At 39.6% G+C, this 20470-nt stretch overlaps 1 protein-coding gene across 20 annotated transcripts in view; it reads left to right on the forward strand.

Annotated features, from left to right (window-relative positions):
• PHLDB2 (pleckstrin homology like domain family B member 2) overlaps positions 1-20470 on the forward strand; it is a 223587-nt gene that overhangs the window by 155436 nt on the left and 47681 nt on the right. For 18 of the 20 annotated variants that reach the window (XM_046658183.1, XM_046658175.1, XM_046658179.1 and 15 more), the window contains 4 exons: positions 429-812; positions 5962-6105; positions 7166-7303; positions 18443-18571. In XM_046658183.1, the coding sequence (XP_046514139.1) occupies positions 429-812; positions 5962-6105; positions 7166-7303; positions 18443-18571 (795 nt within the window). The remainder of the gene's footprint in view (positions 1-428; positions 813-5961; positions 6106-7165; positions 7304-18442; positions 18572-20470) is intronic. The other 2 variants (XM_046658184.1, XM_046658194.1) reach the window with 1 other exon arrangement.

Below are 20470 nucleotides of genomic sequence, written 5' to 3' on the forward strand. Positions count from 1 at the left end.
CCGGTTGGGATCCTGGGCGCGGACATGGCACTGCTCGTCAGGCCACGTTGAGGCGGGGTCCCACATGCCACAACTAGAAAGACCCACAACTAAGATATACAACTATGTACCAGGGGGATTTGGGGAGATAAAGCAGGAAAAAAACAAAAAGAGAGAAGATTGACAACAGTTGTTAGCTCAGGTGCCAATCTTTAAAAAAAAAAAAAGGGGGCAGCCAGAACGGAGTTTGGGAGGAAAATCAGGCATTGTTAACCCGGGTTTCATCTGGATCTTTAAATCCATCCATCAAAGATGATGGAAAGTCATCAGCCGAGTGTCTGTGGGTTTATGTGTGGGATGAAGTCACCAGTGGTCCCAGCCTCTTAGTCTTTGCATTTGGAGTCTCTGTTCCTGCAAACTCACCGACCTGCCCCTCCTCCCTGTTCCAGGAGAGACAGCGTCTGGAGACGATCCTCAGTCTCTGTGCTGAGTACGCCAAGCCCGACAGTGGCTCATCCACTGGCACCACCGTGGCAGATGTGCAGAAGATCAATAAGGAGCTGGAGAGGCTGCAGCTCTCGGATGAGGAGTCTGTGTTTGAAGAAGCCCTGGTGAGCCCTGACACCAGATACAGGTGCCACCGGAAAGGCTCTGTCCACGATGTGGACTTGGCAGTCTTCGGGAGCCTCGGTCAGAGCACTGCCAGCTTCCTTTCCCCCAGGAGCGTCAGGAACGAGGACCTGCTCAGGGACCTCACCAGGACTCCGCCACCAGCCTCCTCTGCCTTTCTGAAGGCATCCAGCGAGTCCGCTTACCTAAGCATCATACCAAAGGTAAAGCCGACGTGGACCCAGGGCTTAGGACTCTGTGTCTGCATTGGCCTAGAGATTAGAGGGGTTATCATGCTTGTTTTCCAAAATGTTTTCTGTGAAGCTTCAATTTAAGAGGTGATTAGCTAAACAGCGTGCAGTAAATTGGAGTGTTTACTACAAAGTAACAAATTTGCCCTGTAAAAATTGTAGCAGTACAGAAAGTAGAAAGAAAGAAATGTTTCTTTTCTCCCTGCCCCTTCCAGTTGTACACCTGAGAGAGAAACACAGTTAAAGTGTCTACGTGCCTTCCTAATATTTCTGTGCATATACTGGGTATATTATAGGTATAGACACACATAAACACACACCTTGTGCTCTGCAGTTCTTTTTCCTTCAATAAATGTCTTTTTAATGGCTGACTAGTATCTTATTATTTGGAAATACAATTTAAATTGTTCCCAGTTTTTTACTGATAAAATCTATATGTAGCAAATATTCTAGAATATACATATTTGCACAATTGTGCAAATGTATCTGTAGGATCACTTACTGAAAGTGGAATTGCTAGGTCAAAGAGTTTGTATATTATTCATTTTAACCAGTATTTCCAAATTATAGTCTCAAAAGACTGTATATTTCCAGGTGACACTTTCACTAACAGTTTCTGGGCGCACCTCATTCTCCATACACTTGCCAAGGCTGTATGTTATGAAAACTTTTCAATTTGCTAAGTTAATAGGTATTTTAATTTACTTGTCTTTAATTATGCATAAAGTTGGGCATCTTTTCATATTTTTAGATGTTAATTTCTATTTTGACCCACTTATTCATGTTTTTCACCCATTTTTTAAAAAGTGTTTTATCTTGTTTTTACTGGGTGGTAGCAGCTCTTTGTGGCAAGGAAATTAGTCTTTTATTGTGAGCAGTCTTCCCTTTGACTTTATTTATGATACTTTTTGCACGTATAAGAGTTTGATTTGTATGTAGTCATAAATATTACTTAGTCTTCTGGTCCTTTGCTGATTTAAAAGTGTCTTCCAAAGTTGAGGATTTCTTAAATGGAAATTGAGGAAAATGTTTTGGTGTTTTTTTTTTACACAGGTTCAGTTCTTTTTTCCTATGAAAGTAAAAAAAAAAATTATTCCCCTACCTGTTTTCTAGAAAGGATTTAATTTTAACGATTTCAGGATTTAAAATTTAACTTCAAATTTAAGAAAGCTTACAATAAAAGATATAAATTTTATTAGGATACAATTAGAACACCAAAAATAGTAAATAGGAGGGAAAAGCAGGTACCATAGTCACAAGAATTTATTTATTTAAGGACAAATAGGATTAATTAATTAATTTATTTAAATGACTCTGACCATTAAGTTCAACTCAGAGATTCTTGGACAAGGAACCAAAAGATGAAAAAGATACATTAGTTAAATTTTTGTTGCAAGAGAAGGACATGTACAGATTCTCTAAGAGAAAGATGTTATCATGGTGCTAAATTCTGGAAGTAATTTATCGTGTGGAGTATTATTCAGAGGAGTTTGTGTGTTTGTTTTTATTTTCAGTTGTTTGGCTGCAACAAGACTTTTTCACTGAGTGTTCCTAGTCAGAAGTCCTTACCTACCTTTTTTTTTAAAGATTTTATTTTTCCTTTTTCTCCCCAAAGCCCCCCGGTACAATTTGCATATTTTAGTTGTGGGTCCTTCTAGTTGTGGCATGTGGGATGCAGCCTCAGCATGGCCTGATGAGCAGTGCCATGTCCACACCCAGGATCCGAACCTGCAAAACCCTGGCCACCGAAGTGGAGCGTGTGAACTTAACCACTCAACCACGGGGCCAGCTCTCTTACCTACCTTTTGAGTTGTCCCATCATAAACATCAGGACTCCGGACTGTTCTATCTCTTCTTTCTTCTGATGACCACATTTACCTTACTAATTCTCCGTGAAGAATAATTCTGAATAGGACATCTGTCTCTATTGCCAGAAAGTTGCGACTGTTACAAACTAGGATCTGGGGGGAAAAATCAAAAGTTGTTGATGTTCCGGGAAAGTGGATAACCCATCATTTGAAAATTTGAGCTGTTGGCATCAGCCACTGGGCTTCCTTAGAAGTCTTTTGCTGCCTTTACATCTTAAATTCTTTCACATTCCTTCCTTCATGGAGCTCTGCAGATTTTTGTGAAAATGGTGAGCTGCGTGCCTCTCTAAAGACTAACTTTTGGGAGACAGGTTTCCTCCCGAGGAGGGCTGTGACAAGAAAGCTGTTGCTGTGTAAAGGAGCAGATCATAACAGATGTTTTCATTGCTCACATATGCATTTGTAGAACAGGAGGCCTCTGAAGCTTGGAGCAGCTTACCTTGTGGCAGGAGGTATAAGACGGTGCCTCCTTTAGAGAGAGGAAACATCAGTGCACCTCTGGGTACCACATAGCACCTAGATGAGGGCAAGTGAGGGGGAGATGGGTTCCAGGGAACCAGTTTTTTATTCATCACTTTTTGAAGACAAATAACTGTTATCTGAGACAGGAGATAAAAGAATCCTTTTTTAAAAAAAAAAGGTCCCGGGGCCAGCCCCCCATTGTGTAGTGGTTAATTCCAGCGTGCTGCACTTCAGCAGCCCAGGTTTGCAGGTTTGCACCCTGGGCGTAGACCTACACCACTCATCAAGCCACGCCGTGGTGGTGACCCGCATACAAAATAGAGGAAGATTGGCACAGATGTTAGCTCAGGGCTAATCTTCCTCAAGCCAAAAAAGAGGAAGATTGGCAACAGATGTTAGCTCAGAGTGACTCTTCCTCACCAAAAAAAAAGTCCTGACCATTTGTTTTAGATGTCCTTTCTCTTTGGGTACTCTGCTCACTGAATTATTTACTTAACAGAGTACAGTGTTTATAATTAATCGATCTAAGGATTAATGGAGAAGAGAGGAATATGAAAAACCTTCTAAGCTGATTTAAGGAAACAAAGGTTTTAATGATATTTAGGAAACCTGAGATTTACCATTCTGGAACTTGCTTTACCTAACACTGAAAAAGGCAGGTGACCTTGGAAATATGCTAATTTTAATTGGCTTTTATGAACCTGTCTACTGCCCCTTGAGATGAAAACTGAGAGTAGCTCACTCTTCTCTTTTTTTTTCCTTGCAGTTTTATTGAGATATAATTGACATGCAGTACTATTTAAGTTTGTGTGAGGCATAATGACTTGATTGACATATACTGTGAAATGATTACCACAATAAATTTAGTTAACATCCATTACCTCATATAGTTACCAAAAAAAGGTTATTTTTCCTTATGATGAGAACTTTTTCACACTTCTCTTTTCAAGTAATCGTTCTGTCTGCACTGGGTAGCCCTCGTGTCTGCACCGTCCTCTGGTTGCAAGAGGTTTCTAAGAAAAGACTTGCAAACAAAAGGGCAGATACAGTGTTGTGTCCCTATTCTCTCTCCTCCTCTGTGTGGATCAAGTTACCTCAAAGGTGACATGTTTGGGGATGCACATACATGTGTTGTGGGCTTATGAAAACATGTCACTCTCAGTGGAATCCTATCCATTACTATAAAAAAATCCCAGGTAGATTAAAATTGCAACTTTCTGTCACCATAAAACTAAAGCTGTTAGTGGCTACCACACCCTGGGCTCTCTATTGGTTTTCTTTATTTGGATATAAATGAAGTTACAATATCCTTACCCTATTCTGTCACAAACTAGGATTTTAGAGTGCCTTTTGAAGATTTTGCTTTTTGTAAATAACTCAATGGTAAAAACAGTCATTTCCTAGATAGCATTTATTGCTAGAAACAGCCTCTCGAGGTTTCAATTATTAAATACACCTGTTTGGCTAGGTTTTCTAGAAACTTTGAGTTTTACAGATACTTATAATCACCATTAATGCCTATCTTTGTAGTTTTGCAGATTGTCCAGTTTTTATCTTCTCTTAATGCTTTGCTTCCACCAGTGGGAGAGATATTTTTAAACCGTGTTGGAAGTTGAAACCTAAGAAGAAATGTTGACCAACAGGATACTGGCCTTGTTGAGGCCTTCCTGCTGGGATTACTCGTCAGTGATTTTGGAATGCCGTTCACTGGGACAGGCATTCCTCGTGCCCTAAAACAGGCACCTAGGTATTAGCACAGTGAGATTCATTGTCTGCGATGAAAAGGTCGGCCGTTGTTTTATTAGTCGATAAGACACTGGATTTAAGGTGACAATTAAAAAGCTAAATGTCAAAGCCTGGAAGGCCTGCACACCTTTGTTCTAATCAACACGAGATACAAAATAACTTCTCAATCATTTAATCTCCTTAAGCAGCAGCAAAGTGAGGTAAAGAATAGAGAATATGACTAAAGAATAAAGAATACATGATGCCTATCTTCTTACAGTAAATTTTAGGATTGTTAAATAAATTAAATGAGCTTAGTGAGGTACACAAAACTTTTAATGGTTTCTTTGGTTAATTTAGATATTCTTTTCAGTGATTAGTGAGTAATCTTCAATAATTTACGTAACTGCACTGCTATTTTCAATTTATAGTTGTGAAATTGTATAATTATTGACTTACTGATGCAAAGAAGTTACTTCTTTTTCAAAGAGAGATAAAGATAAAATGAATAATATGCCAATACCAGCATCCTTTGACATGCAGAAAGACTGGTCTCCACCAGGTGATATCCAAGATAACTAGCAGTGAGACCCAATAGTATGGCTAGAGATTCAAGAGGCTGTTGTAGGAGATGTACTCGCTTGGGGATGGGAGAGAATAAGGAGCTTGTAATGAAGGTGCAGTGACCCCAAGAGATCCCTGAGGAAGATGTCGAAAATCTACATTCTAGTCTGTGCTGTGCCAGACTTTCTTTATTGCCTTAGAGAAGTCACTACAGTCTGTGGACAACAGCTTCCTCATCTATGTAACCTCTAAGTTATTTCAGCTTTGAAAGGATATGAATTTGTACGTTTAAGTTAGTTTGTATGAGCTAACCTTAAGAACCTGCCTGCTGAGGATCTATGGGGAAAAGACAGAGAAACAATCCAAAGAAACAATCACAAGGATGCTGTTAGAATCCAAGTAGACACAGAGACTGTGAAACCCTACACTTACGACTGGTTTATTAATTGAGAAATTCTGGAATTGAAGTGTGAACAGCCCTTTTCTGTGTTGATTAATCACAGACCCCAGAGGGCATAAGTGAAGAACAGAAGATTCAGGAGTTGGCTGCAATGGAAGAGACCCGGATAGCAATTCTGAACAACCTTGAGGAACTTGAACAAAAAATCAAAGATATAAATGACCAGATGGACGAATCCTCCAGAGAGGTAGACACCACAAATCCACTTGTTACCCTCTCCCTTTCTTCTTTCTTTCCTTTAACTTGGAAATATTGATGCCCATTAGGGCACAAGCCTTGGAGGTGGAATGCGTACAAGTCTATGTGAGCAAACATTTGTTCAGTGGGTACAGGTGTAGGGTAAAAATGCCTTTTTTTACATTTCTTTCTTCCTTCTGGTTCTCTTTTTTTTTAAATTAGATGAGATAAGTGTATGCAATGTTTAATGTACTTTATGTATAACTGACTTTGTCTTGACTAGTGTATACTTTCTGACCTGCTACAAGATCTGTCAGCTGAAGTACCATGTATTTAGGTGTTCAAGTTCAAATCCAACAATCATTTTCTGAGCATGTTGACTACGAGTTAGGTATCACCTTGGCACTATGAGGGATTTACATATAAATCAAGCACAGACCTACTTTCTACAGGTTTGCAAACCAGGGAAGAGACAGACGTATTCTATAACATAATTGAAAAAAGGGGCATTTTTTATATTACCTCCACGGAGTGAGAGGAGCAACTAATTCTGCCTAGAAAGGGTCTGTGTGTCTGTGCTCACAGACACAGGTGCAGATAGCTTGGTAAGTGGAAGGGGACTGCCCACCTGTCTCTTACACACAGTCCCTGGAAGCCCCTCCTGATGGTCTTGTGAGGAATGCAGGGCTTGCCTGCTGGCTGAGTGTAATTTTCACTTCCTGTGGTCCAGCGACAAACAAAGACGTGGCTGCGCCCAAGATGGCTCATGCTTGAGCCTGAATCTAAGCCAATAGGCAACTGTCCTTAAGAAGTAAGCTGAAAAGGGATTATTATAGAAAAATTAAATGATAACTAGTTTTCTTAGGAAATATGTCCTGGGTTCTCTGCTTTCTTATATAGGAATCCTGAGTCTCACATGGACTTTCTGGAGCGTTCTGTAGACTCCACAATCTGGCTGATACGGTAGTTACTTTTTGAAATTTGTAGCTATTGAAAATGCACCTATAAAGTGGGTAGCTGAGAATCTCCCCAAAGATGAAGCAACTCTGAGCTTTGTTTTGTGTCCTCAGTTGGATATGGAATGTGCTCTTTTGGATGGAGAACAGAAATCGGAAACAACTGAACTTATGAAAGAGAAGGAGATTTTGGATCATCTAAACCGGAAGATAGCAGAACTGGAAAAGAACATTGTTGGTGAAAAGACCAAGGTAAAAGAAAATTATGTTTGCATGCCATTTTTATGGGCAAAATGGTGGTCCTGTTTGATTCAACTTAAATGTATGGATTACCATGGGTTTGGATTTTTGTGTCATGTTTCTGGAGACAGACGCACTAGAGAAACGTCTTAAGATGAGGTACATTGTCACAAACTAAGGATTATCAGGTACTGAGCAGCTGATGCTGAGAGAGTAGAGCCTATAAAATTTTCAAGCTGATATTCATGGTAGCTTATGCTACTGGACATGAGTGAATTGCCTTTTTCCATCGGCCTTTCTGCTCTTCTGATTCCACTGGGTTTCTTAAAGAGTTATTTTAGTATACTGAATTTCTTTACACTGGTGCCTTGTAGGGATGGCTTAAGCATATTCAAATATGGTTGCCTCATTTCTTTTCATTTTTCTGTTTATTAAAAAGATGAATGAGAACCATTCATCTCATCTCTCTTGCCTTGCCATTGTCTTCAGTGCAAGCGCACTGCTCTCTGAAAATGCACTGAAGTTTTCAGGGGATCCTCTCACACTGCCAGCTGCAAACTGTCCATGACACACAGTTGACACTTATCTTGGAAAAGGTCTGACTTATTCAGTTCAGACCACACCTGAATGTTAGCTGATATTACTAGGGAAAGTATGAAAAATTACTTGTGGTTCTTAGAATTCAGGGCAGTAGTTGGGTTTTTTGTTTGTCTGTTTATTTGTTTACTTTCTCTGGGAAATATTTACTTACTCTCATCTCACATTCGGAGTTAGTTGCAACTGAATGAAGCCTAAAATAAAAAATAAAATTCCAGTTTGGGAAAGGAAAAGCAAACAAGCTTTAACACATTCTTCCTTGCTCTCCACTAATCTGAGAAAAAGAAAACAATTTTAGTGTGAGTATGTTCTCATGGCAATATGTGGAAAGGATTTCTGCTGAATGTGGCTTCCTTTTTAGGCTCTTCTTTGTTTGAGACCTATAAATAAGGGCATTTGATCTCGGTGCCAGAGAATGAGCTCAAAAAGATATTGTCAGAAATGGAAGTCAGATTAAAAGCTACACATCAATTTCTTCGTTGCCTGCTTATCAAGATTAAACTGCACAGCTTTTCCATATTAAATTTTATGTATGTTCCTTCTAGCTCCAGACTGTGAAATAGTAAAGAATCCATTTGGGTAGTAGGTATATTCTTCTTAAACGCTCAAAACCACATCAAAGGATTGATTGTCTAGTTCTGCAGCACAGGAACATTACGCTTTTCCAAGATTCTGTACTGATACTGCAAGAAGCTTTTGTAGAAGCTTTGTTTTGGTACTTATTAGTATTTTACTATTTATGTCCTACTGGAAGACTTGTGCGACATGGGAATGGAATGTCATGTTCCCTGTGAGCCTTTCTGCCTTTCTCATCCATAGAATTGTTTATCTGCGTGTAGCCCACATATGACATGGCCTATGTGTCATCTGCCCGTTAGCATCAGATTCCACACAAAAGTGAAGCAAGTCGAGTCAATGCTGAATCTCACTTCCCAGGGAAAACTGTGTTCTATTCTCCAGACCTAAAATAGAGGTGGAACTCCAGGAACATGGGCAGAAGCAAGCAAGGAGGCCTCCTCCATCCTTTTATAATTGTTTTTGTGGCTTGACAGAGGCTCTGCATAAGAGAGGGTATGGTGGGGGTTGAAATATAGGACGAGCTCCTGCAGCTGTTAGGGAATTAGTTGGTCTTGGAACATGGGATTATTGTCTGTCATCACATGGCGTGAAAAATGGCAGAAACTGGCTTTGGGTGAGGGATTCCTGAGGAGGATGAGGGAAATAGAAAGACGTTACTACATATTCTTGACAACCAAACTCAAATAGAGACTCGGTACTGCTTGGCGACACTATGATGTTTCTCAAATAAACCTCTTCTACCATTTTATGATGTGGCTCTTTCATACCTTCACTCTATTCAAACCTCTGGTCCCCTTTTCTCCCACTGACTCTGAGATGATCTCACCACCTACTTCAGTGAGAAATTAGAAGCATCCCATCTCTTGACAACTAAGGAAGGTTCTCTCTTCCCCTCAAAGACCCGTCCCTCTGGATGTGCTCTGGCTGTCATCCCATCCCACCGTCTCGAGGTCTTCAGTCCTTCTGTACCTCAATCCCCCCAACTTCTCCCTCTACTGGACCCTTACTGTCAGCATGCCAACATTATTATTCTTGAAAAATGTTATTATTTAAAAATAAACTTCCTTCTAGCTACCGCCTTATCTTGCTTCTCTTCATCCCAGCCAAACTTTTCGAACAGTGTTCTTAGTGCACTCTGTGTCCTCTTCTTCAGTTCCCAGTTAACTGTTCTTGCCATTCCAGATGGTATAGGCCCCCACTGCCCCTCAGATTCGCTCCTGTTAAGATTCCTGAAGACCTGAGTGCCACCTAACCCCATGGCTGCTTTTCAGTCCTCTTGTGATCAGACCCCTGAGCAGCATTCAAGACAGGGAACAACTCTTTTTCTTGGCATTCCCCTCTCGCTGGCCCCTTTGCCTCATGTACCACACTGTTCCGGCTTTCCTTCTCTTCGTCTTACTTCTCTCTCTGACTTCTCCATCAGAATGTCCTTTGCTTGCTTATTCCTCTGCTTCTATCCAATCAGTCGTTGGACTGCTTGTCTCTGATCTGAATTCTCTTTTTTTTTTTGGCATACTCAAACTTTCCCAGAAGTGCACAGAAAAATTCTGCTTGCTCTCATTGGTCTGACTTAAGATATGTATCTTGAATCATTCACTCTTTTTTTAAATTGAGGTATAGTTGACATATAACATATGTTAGTTTCAGATGTACAGCATAACGATTTGACATTTGTACACGTTGTGAAATGATCACTACAATAATTCAGTTAACATTCGTCAACTCTTCTTGAGAAGAGAACCCTCTTCTCTTGTGTCCTCACATTCTTCTATAGCCATGGTTTCCAATAACCTCTACATGCTGGGCACTGTTGAATGTATGCCTTTAGCCTACAGCCCTTGTCTGAACTTCTGACTCACATCCTGTAGCCTACCTGACATCTCTGCCCAGATATTTTCAACGGAACGCTCCGTAACTGAATTCTTGAGCTCATCCTTCCCCTTGTCTTCCACACACCTCCCCGCCTCCAGTCCTGTTCTTCCTGCAGCTTCCCAGTCCAGGAAATGGCACCTCTATCCCCCTGTGTATCCAAACAGGAGATCTTGATGCCTCTTTCTCTGTCACTCCCACATCCATCTGATTGCGAAAATATTTCTCAATTACTTCAACTTCCCTGTATCTCCCCTAACAGATTCTCTTCTAAATCATCAGCATCTCTTCTTTAGCCCCATTTTCATTTGCTTCCTTTCGGTCCACATTCTTCCTAGCAGCCAGAGTGATTTTTTAAAAAATATAAATTAGATCATATCACCCTGATTTGCGTTCCACTATATTTTATATAAATCTAAATTCCTTGCCTGGCGTGAGCCTTCCTGTCACCACTCTCCCCCTTCCTCACACGCCTGTCGCACTGACCTTCCTCCTATTTGTTTAAAGATCCGTCCTCCCCTCCTCTGGCCAAGGTCCCTTGCAGATCCTGGGTGCTCCCTGGAGGTCCCTGCCTCATATTCCATGCCCTGGGGGTTCTGTATTTCAGGGCTGAAGTTTAGTGTTAGTTTTTCAAAGAGAAGCCTTCCAGAACTTTCCAGTTCAGATTTGGTTCTCCCTGTTGTTCTTTTAGCCCTTTTACGAATCGCATTTTATAATTTACATTTGTTTTGGTCTCGTTAGATGTTTATTTCCCTCTCTAGCCTGTGAAATAGGGGAAAGCACTGTTATCCACATTTATCCAGCTCCTAGTAGGTGCCAGAATTTTTGGGAATGTTGTCCTTTGGATCTCCTGCTCACGGTGAGTTCAAGCTGAGCCTTAACAGAAACATTGAGCCAAACACCTGCTCGAGAGCTCCGGGGACCAAGGTTCAGGACAGCTGGGATGGTCTGGGGTGGTCTGGCCAAGTGCACATGCCAGTGGGCTTGTCATCCCACTGCCAGGCCAGCTGGAGCGTAAGACAGAAGGAGGAAGCGGCCTTTGCCCTCTTGGATCTCGTTTCCTTTTCCATACACCTGTTGCTGCTGTCAGATATAAACCATGGAATGAGAAAACCAAAACCTGAAAAGATATCCCTGTTGGTCAAGCTCTGATTCAGATGTCGATAGCACATCCTGTGGGCCTTGCCCTGGTTTTTGGAGACGGGGCCTGGCGCCATAGGAAGAAGGTTCACCAACACCTCAGAGCTCAAAGTCTGCCGTGAAATTGTTGACGTTGTCCCCTTGGCTCTCAAAACCAGTCTTCAGTATTATTAGGATTTTGGAACTATCGTTCTACTTCATGTATTATAAATTAATATATATTTTATATATAGCTATATATAAACATATATATTTATATATAGTTATATATAAATTTATATATATATTTTACATATAAAAAGTAATATGTATTTTAGATGACTGCTATTTGTTATGTTACCATATAAAATATAAACTATATGCATAATTATATGTACAACATAAAATATAGACAATATGTTCAATTATATATTTATTGAACATTTTTGCAGTGGCTCCCTGGGCTGACCTTTCACTGCCCTATGGGTACCACTGTCAAGAGCATCAGTAAGCCTGTTTCCATGAGACCCTGAGCTAAATGTCACCTGCCTGTTATGGTCTCAGACAGTAGCCGCATCACAGATAGAGTCTCTACGAACGTGGATACACCCTGAGCAAATATGAGTGTCTGACATGAACATGAACCCGGGGGGGTGTTTATTTGATGAAGCAGTAAGCAAAGAGCCTATCACGTTTTCTTGGGGTGAGTGAAAGGAGAGAGGACAGTTGACCTCTGCTCTAGTGAACTGTTTCATTTTAATGGGCTTGGTGACTGAGACGGGGAAGCCACCAGAACCGTGAGGCTCAGTTTAAGCAAAGGCTACTTGTGGGACTGGCTTCCCTCCCTCGCACTCTGCCACCTCAAGGCAAAGCCCAGTTTGGGGCAACTGCCGAGAAGGTATGGACGTATGCATTTGTTTATGTAGGTTTTCTTTCTGTCTTTGTCTATTTTTGGCTATATTAAAATCAAAACTAAAAATAGTTTTTAAATGTTCTAAATTTTTGGATTATCTGCATCTCATTTCTGCTCTTTAACGTAAAAAAAAAAAAAAATAGTCAGTTGTACCGAAATGAAGGAAAATGGTTCAGGAAAGGCTCTGCTTCTGTGGTCTTATTGAAGCGTCTTTCCCTTACCTAGATGGTAATCCTAAAGCTCAAACCATCCTTTTGTTTAAGGATCTGTCTTCACACAGATAAATTGTGGTATTTTGTAGCCATCCTGACCTGTGCACTTTTATAACTAAACATACTTAAAGGTGTGGCCTGGATCTTAAATTGCTCTATGCCATGCACCATGTTCCTGAGTAAAATCTTTAATTATTGGACTAATTTTTCAACAATAAGTGTATATCATTGTATATTAAACGGTTAAATTTTATTCTGCATTATTATGCTGCCAGAGTACCTGTTACTTCCTGCTCATCCTTGGAGCCCGGAGGACAGAGAGCCTGGCCCTGAATTCCTCAGGAAAGTGTTAATGCCTCTTGAGTGCCCAGCATTGGCCAAGTCACAGCTGGCGGTCAGCAGGGCCCAGCCCTTCCCGAGCCTCTTTCTTACATTTCAAAGTCAACTCCCTGGTTAGAGGAAGAGGAAATACATCGTGGGATTTGGGGATTAAATCAACGGGATTCCAGATTAGGGTTATTTTTTCTGGGGGTTGTTTGATTACATAAATCCTTAGTGTTCTGATTTTCCAGTTTTTTCTACACTAAACCTCCATCAATTGTGTAATTAAAATGTCAAAGCCAATGGAAAAGAATTCCTAGGAAATATAAGGATGTACCTCTTTAGAGGCAGGCAGAGAATGAGTTCTCAACAGTCAGCATTTGTCAACACAGGTCCGTAATCTTTCCTCTGTAATTCCAAAGTCTGAAAAGTTTTGTGGGGGAAAAAAGTCATTTTGTATGATTGGCCCCAAAACTTAGTTGGTTGCCTGCCTCCCAAACAACCCCACAGGGTTTAGGAACTGGAAGGAAAGAGATTCTCAGGGTGTATGGAGAGGACTTTGGATGGACCCCCCCCTTAGAAGTGATGGCTCAGGGACTATGAATTTGAACACATCACTGCATCAAATTCCAAACCTGACCCAGTGTTTCATGAAACATGGCCTGAGTACCTAGTGTGTGCTGGGTTCTGTGCTAAATAGTTTGGAAGTTACAAAGATGGATCTTAATTTTTAAGGAAATCTTTAGCAAGCTAATAAAGTTGACAGATTTAGCAAAAAAGGATGTAGGATGCTCAGTTAAATTTGAAATTCAGATAAACAGAGTAATTTTCTTTTAGTGTAATTATGTCCTACGCATCATTTGGGACATACTTAATATTAAAAGATCATTTGGGGGCCTGCCCTGTGGTGTAGTGGTTAAGTTTGGCGAGCTCCACTTTGGCAGCCCAGGTTCGTGGGTTCAGACCACGGGCACAGATCTACACCACTCATCAGCCATGCTGTGGCAGCAACCCACATACAAAATAGAGGAAGATTGGCATGGATGTGATCTCAGGGCTAATCTTCCTCAAGCAAAACAAGAGGAAGATTGGCAACAGATGTTACCTCAGGGTGAATCTTCCTCAGCAAAAAAAAAAAAAGAAAAGAAAAGAAAATAAAGATCATCTGTTGTTCATCTGAAATTCAAATTTAACTGGGTATCCTCTATTTTATCTGGCAGCCTTACAAGTTAGTAAAGCAAGCGTCTTTTCGGGGTAACCTTGAAACATCCGCTTACCAGGTATTGCACACTTTTGTAGGATAAAATGATTTTTTCATTGTTATTCAAGAATTTCCTATGTAGTGGTAGAATTCAAATAGAGCCTGCAAGTTAAATTTCAGTTCCTTCCTTCATGAATACAACATAAAATAGAGAAAACTATTATTGTCTTCTAATCACAGATCTAGCAGAATAAGTGGTCCCAAGATGAGCCTTGGATTATTAAATTCATTCAAGGTTATTGGAAACTCTTGGGTACAAATTCAGATTATTTAGGGTAAGCTTATAACCACTCCTGATGATTAGAAGAGAGACATTTTGCATCCGAACTTGAAATGCATTGTTCCCCTCTGAATACATGTTGCATACTAGAATCTCTCACAGATTATTTTTCATTTGGTTTACCTGAGGCGTTTAATCTGAATGTAAAAATTTTACAATTGGGATGTTACTTGTAAGGGAGGCCTTTTATACTAGGAAGTAAAAGTGCCAAGGTCAAATGTTTTCAGAACAATTTTGTGTGGATCCCAGATCAGTGTCCCTGTGTATCATTAGAAAAATCAAATTGTAGTAGTTGCCTTGGCTTCTCCCATCATCCTGCGTGGCTAAATCATGGTTCTTAACCTGGCTGCGTATTAGAAAATCTGGAGAGATTTTTTAAATGTTCATTCCCTAGCCTTATGTCCCTGGATTTCTGACTAAGTGGAGGCCTGGGAAAAGGTATATTTAAAAGCTCACCCCGCTTATTCTATCGTGTGGTTAGAGCAAAGAACCACAGAGCTAAATAGGTACTTCATGAGGATGGTGATCAAGTTCCCTCTTTCCTCTACCTCTCGTCTCCTTATAATTATTTATTGAGTGAGTGAACAAACAACTCTCCATGAAAGCAAATATAAGCCCGATTTTATATATTGATTTCTATTTTAAATTACCTGTGAATAATTTACCTTTGGCCATGGATACACTTTAGGAACTTTGTCTTAAATATACAAAATAGGCAGAATCTGACAATGAATTTGTGACCCAAGTGGATTTACCAGTACATCATGAGAGGACAAGTCAATGTGAAAACAGCACCAATGCAAGCAGCAATGTCTCTAGGGGAGCCACATTCTGTTCTTGGTTTTGTTAATGCCCCCTTGTACGTCTGGATTTTTCTAGAATGTTCCAATTCCTTGTAATCTTATTTTTTCAGCAAAGTTAAATTTGTTAAATTTATTAAAAATACACTTTAATTCATTTATTTCCTGAAAGTAGATACATGAGTCTTAAAAAAAAAAAAAGAGTCGTACTCTCTCCCTATTTGGTATTTGGAAATATCCCTGTGCCCATAGTTAGTTAGAATAGGTGAGTTTACCAATTTAAATCTAGAGGAAGGGAGCAACACCTAGTTTTAACATTTTACATATAAAAAGCAAGAGTCCCTGGAATGCCACCTAACTTATCCATCTATTTTATCTTCACTGTAGAAGGTGATACTTTCAGCTCTAATTAACTGCTTGCCTAGAGCTAATTTTCCTTTGCAATAAATAGAAGAGAGGAATATTAAAACTTCCTGGGTAATAAATAGAAGAGTATTAAATATTCATTTGTTTCTGGCTCAAAGTTGGTCTACTTCTGGCTCTTGCAGGAGTGATGTCACCTCTGTAGTCCTCTGTGGTCCTCTGTGATTTATGGACGGGCCCACCTGCCACTAGTCCTTTCATCCCTCCCCTTACTTCCTTTGCCCCAGCTTTGACCCCACTGTCAAGCTGAGCTTTTGCTCCGAGACCCAGGTAGCGGTCACAGCCTTACTGATAAACCTCAGAGACGCTGCAGAAGGTTCTGCTGGTGCCTGCTTGCATAATTCTTCTGCTTCCTTGAGTGGAATTGTGAAACGTTTGGAGCACCTCAGAAGGAAGGCACTGTGTAAACCTAAGGTATTTTTTTATTAGTTGTTTATTTGTGCTTGTTTAATAATAAGCACATACTATTATGGTTATTAATATTATTAATATTGTTAATACAATAAAAAATGGAGAGCATCAGAGGAGTAGTTTGGTTATTTCTTCATATTTGAGACCTATGTTTTAGGCCAGTGCCTTTCCATATTATCAAATATTGTGTCAATGTTTTCTATCAAGTATAAATTTAAATTTCAGGGCTTTACACATATGGTATTTCATTGGCGTGAATAGTTTCTTATTTGTTTAACTTTCTGTTGGAGACTGGAATTGCTGCAAAATTCAGTGATATAGTAACTGGAAACAGAGCTCTTTTGAGATAAAGTTCTTTTGCTGTGTAAATAGGTCAATTTTTGATCCAAATGCAAAGCAGATAACGCGTTTTCTTAGCCAGAAGATAATAGGTGTTTTGTATTGCTGGTGTTATTAAGGGAAAAATAATATTAATTCTGAAACTAAAAATTAAATCTGATACTAGTATATTCGGTTTTACTATGAATTAACACTTGAGTATCCTTTATCCTGTGAAGGCGGCCGTCACTTTCTCCAACTCCTGCACAACAGATGTGCACAGGGAGCAAACTTGCCATTAATGGCTGGGGAAACTTTATGGTCGGCTAAAAGCTAAGTTGTAGATTGATATGTGGAGTAGAATTCTCAGTTTTATGACTTTTGAATTTGATCATCTTGAGAAAAATAGGCATTTCTAAATCCAAATATAAGTTTTTAAAATGTCCTTGAAATTTTAAAATTTAAGCCAAAAATGGAGACTCAAGTGAACTGGTATAGGTATTGATGTCATATAGTTTTTGATTTAAACCATACGTCTTCTATAAAGAATCTAAATATATGTTTATACAGGAAGTCATGGCCGTTTGGATGAAGAAATTAAAGTATAATTTTGTAGAACTATTTCAGGGCTTCATCCTTTAAAAAAAAATCCTTCTGTGGAGCTGGCCTGGTTGCGTAGTGGTTAAGTTCCTGCACTCCACTTTGGTGGTCCAGGTTTGCAGGTTTGGATCCAGGGCATGTACCTATACACTGCTCATCAAGCCATGCTGTGGCAGCATCCCACATACAAAATAGGGGAAGATTGGCACAGATGTTAGCACAGGGCCAATCTTCCTCACCAAAAAAAAAAAAAAAAAAGAAAAAAGAAAAACCTAGAAAATCCTTCTGTGATGTGCTTGGAAGCCAGTTTTATGTCTACCAATTCACAAGAGTAAACTCAGGAAAGTAAGGTGGTGGTGATTTTGCTTACTGAGGGTCACGTCATAGTAGTACTTCATAAAGTGCGTTTGTTTAGGCTGAGAGTGTTACACAGGAGAGAAGCAGGTCTAAAATTCCTTCAAGGGTTCAGAGCACCATCAAGGGGGCACAAGTTGGGAAGACTGACAGGAAACAGACTGAAGTTTTGTTTCTCGATTGCAAGGCTGTGTAATCGCTGTACCACAGCATTTGCCTGGTTGACTCTGGGGACTGTCCAGGGTCACGCTGGAGTGTGTGAGTGGGAGAGATTTAGTGCTCTCTTTTCCTTCCTTTTATTCTCTGACTCCTGAGTGTTCTCCTCTCCTTTTTTTCACAGTCTATGTTTCAGTTATTTTTTATGTCAGTGCTTGTAGGGAAGTCTTTATTTCCACATAAATGTCACACTTTCGGTGTATCTCAGCTGCCTGAAACACTTTCTCTTGCTGCTTTGTCCGTCTTGCATTTTTACTAGCTCTCTCAGCCCTTGAATTAGATGCTCTGCTTGGAATCAGATTTTCTACTTGCTTAAGCTCTGAAGTTTTCCAGATAGCTACAACTGTTTCAAATGAGCAGGATGTGAACTAGTGCAGCTAGGGTGCCTCTGACCTGAGAACAGAATTGCAATAATTTCCAAAGCTTGCCTAACAGTCACCTTCAGCAAATTGGAGTACCACCATTCTTGGGGTAAATGCCTGCTTTTCTTTGTCTGGTTCTCTGCCAAGTGAATCTGCAAAGCTAACTTATGCACTTGGTTGGCATTTCTTTTGTTTCGAGTTGACCATTAACCAACATTACAGTTGTTTGCCCTGCTTTTGTAACATGGCAGCAGGAAGGAAGGAAGGACGGTGTCATTGCCAACAACCAATGAAGTGGACCGTGTTTTGAGAATGCAGAAATGGGGCCTCCCTGTCCTTATTTCCATTTATACCCCTTCATCTTAGTTACTAACAAGATGTGTTTCTACACTCATAGGATAACTAGAGTTTGTGTATATTTGTTTGTTTGTGTTATCCTTTGGAAATGTTCACTAACGCCTGCTTGAGGTGTGAAGGTAATTTCTGTTCTTCTATTTTCTGCTTTCTGAACTTCAGGAGAAGGTAAAGCTTGATGCTGAAAGGGAAAAACTAGAGAGGCTTCAGGAGCTTTACTCCGAGCAGAAGACCCAGCTGGACAATTGTCCTGAGTCCATGAGGGAACAGTTACAGCAACAACTGAAAAGGGTCAGTAGCGCACAGGAATGCACCAGTTGCTTTGTGTTTTGTGTTTTCAATTAAATTCCAGTGATCTATGACTTCCTACTTCACATAGCATAAATTTGCATATATTCTGGTCATTAGATACTTTTTAAATAGAAATATGCATGCTGACAGTATATACTATTCCATGCTAATCAATTAAAAAATTCCTTGTTAGAATCCTTTACCTAATTTTTAACGCAAAAACATTTCTGGGGTCGTTCTTTGTAATAAAAGAGAGACATGTAATCGACGCCAAGATTGTAGCATTTTAATCAGCTGACGTCCTTCTCTGCGTTCTGCACTGCATCGTGAGTAGTTTGCCCTTGAATGCTTTTTTTTTCTATGCTTGATTTTATATTCTTGTCCAAAAATTATAATGTTTTTCTTATTTGCTCCCCACCATCACTCAACCTTTGGTTTTTCTTTTTCTTTCTGCTTCTTAATGACATTGAACTCATTAGCACAATCACAGGAATCAAACACCAAGACCCAGGATGCAGAGCATTCCTGATGCTTTCAACACCTTCTCATAGGAGCTCATAATTTTTAAAAACGTAGTGCAGCGTGGACCTTCTTGTTGAACTTTATCAGGGTATTCTTTGATCCCTAACCATGGCTACGCTGGTTATCTTCTGAAACCAGGACTTCCCAGGTGGATAGTTTCATAAATACTGGCAAGGCCACTTAATATTTCATAGCCTCTTGGCAACTGGGTTGTTTGCCCTAAACAGCAGCCCAAATAAACTGTGACCCTGGGGAAACAGTCGTGAACAGTCCTGGACCTCTAGAGGAGTCAGATGGTAATAACCAGTCCCAAGTGATTAACACTTTATGATTCCACGTGAGTAGAAAAGAAGGCTAGTTTCATTCATGTTATGATGTCTCTACCTTCTTGGGAATGGGCAAGTTGAAAAATCAGTTAAGACAGCACACCCTCGAAAATGTTTAAGATGACCTTTAATACAAAAATATTTGATACCTTGAGGATCACTAGGTTATGAAGAATTACAGTTAAAACTTTTCAATGTTACGGGAGGTTGAAAGCCTCTTAATAATAGGTACTTAATGCAGATAGATTAAATTGCAGCATAACAATTCTAATATTTATTTCTTATGATGTTGGATCAAAGTGAGTTCCAACAGTGTTTCTTCCCCTTACTAATTTTATTGTGTACAGCTGAATTTGCTGTAAGAACATAAAACTTCCTGTCCCTCAGTGTTACAACTCTGGAAATCTTGTGATTAAAATGATTAGAAAAAGAATAATATTTGTAAAATTATTTTAGTTTATAATTTGTTTGTGTTTATGCCAGTTCACAAAAGAGATTGGGAAACTAATTTTTCTATTTGTGTACTGTTTTTCAACTCTCCCTATTGCTAAAGATTTTATACAGTTGTCGTAAGACTTTATTCAGAGTCGTAAACATGCTTATATATCTTGTTCTTCCTTTCCTTTAGTTATTCAGTTTTTGTTTGTATTCTTTATAAACATTGCTTCAAATAAATATTGGTAGATTCCATTAATAACCTGGACTCAGGTGGGTTAAATAATTGCTGATTGCTTAATCTAGATTCTATAGGATAACTCATAAATTTGTGTATGTTCTAAGGATTTTGAGTACAAAAGAGGAAAGGAAATGATGAAGACAGCCTATTCCTCTAATTGAAAGCAAAGACTCCTTCCTCTTCCTCTCCAAGCAAAGTGTAAAATTCTTATCATAAAGCCCCTTTCCTTAGGAGAGAGAACTGGCTTATGGTAGCTTCTGTTCACCTAATATTAAGAGACCTACCAATTCTGTTTTCCAGCGATGATGACCAAAGTAACTCTTCATGAAGGCCTTGACTTAATCACTAGAAAGTTCACTTATTTCACAAGTCCAC

Source organism: Equus quagga, chromosome 4 (genome assembly GCF_021613505.1).
Source record: "Equus quagga isolate Etosha38 chromosome 4, UCLA_HA_Equagga_1.0, whole genome shotgun sequence".
NCBI classification, from domain to species: Eukaryota; Metazoa; Chordata; class Mammalia; order Perissodactyla; family Equidae; genus Equus; species Equus quagga.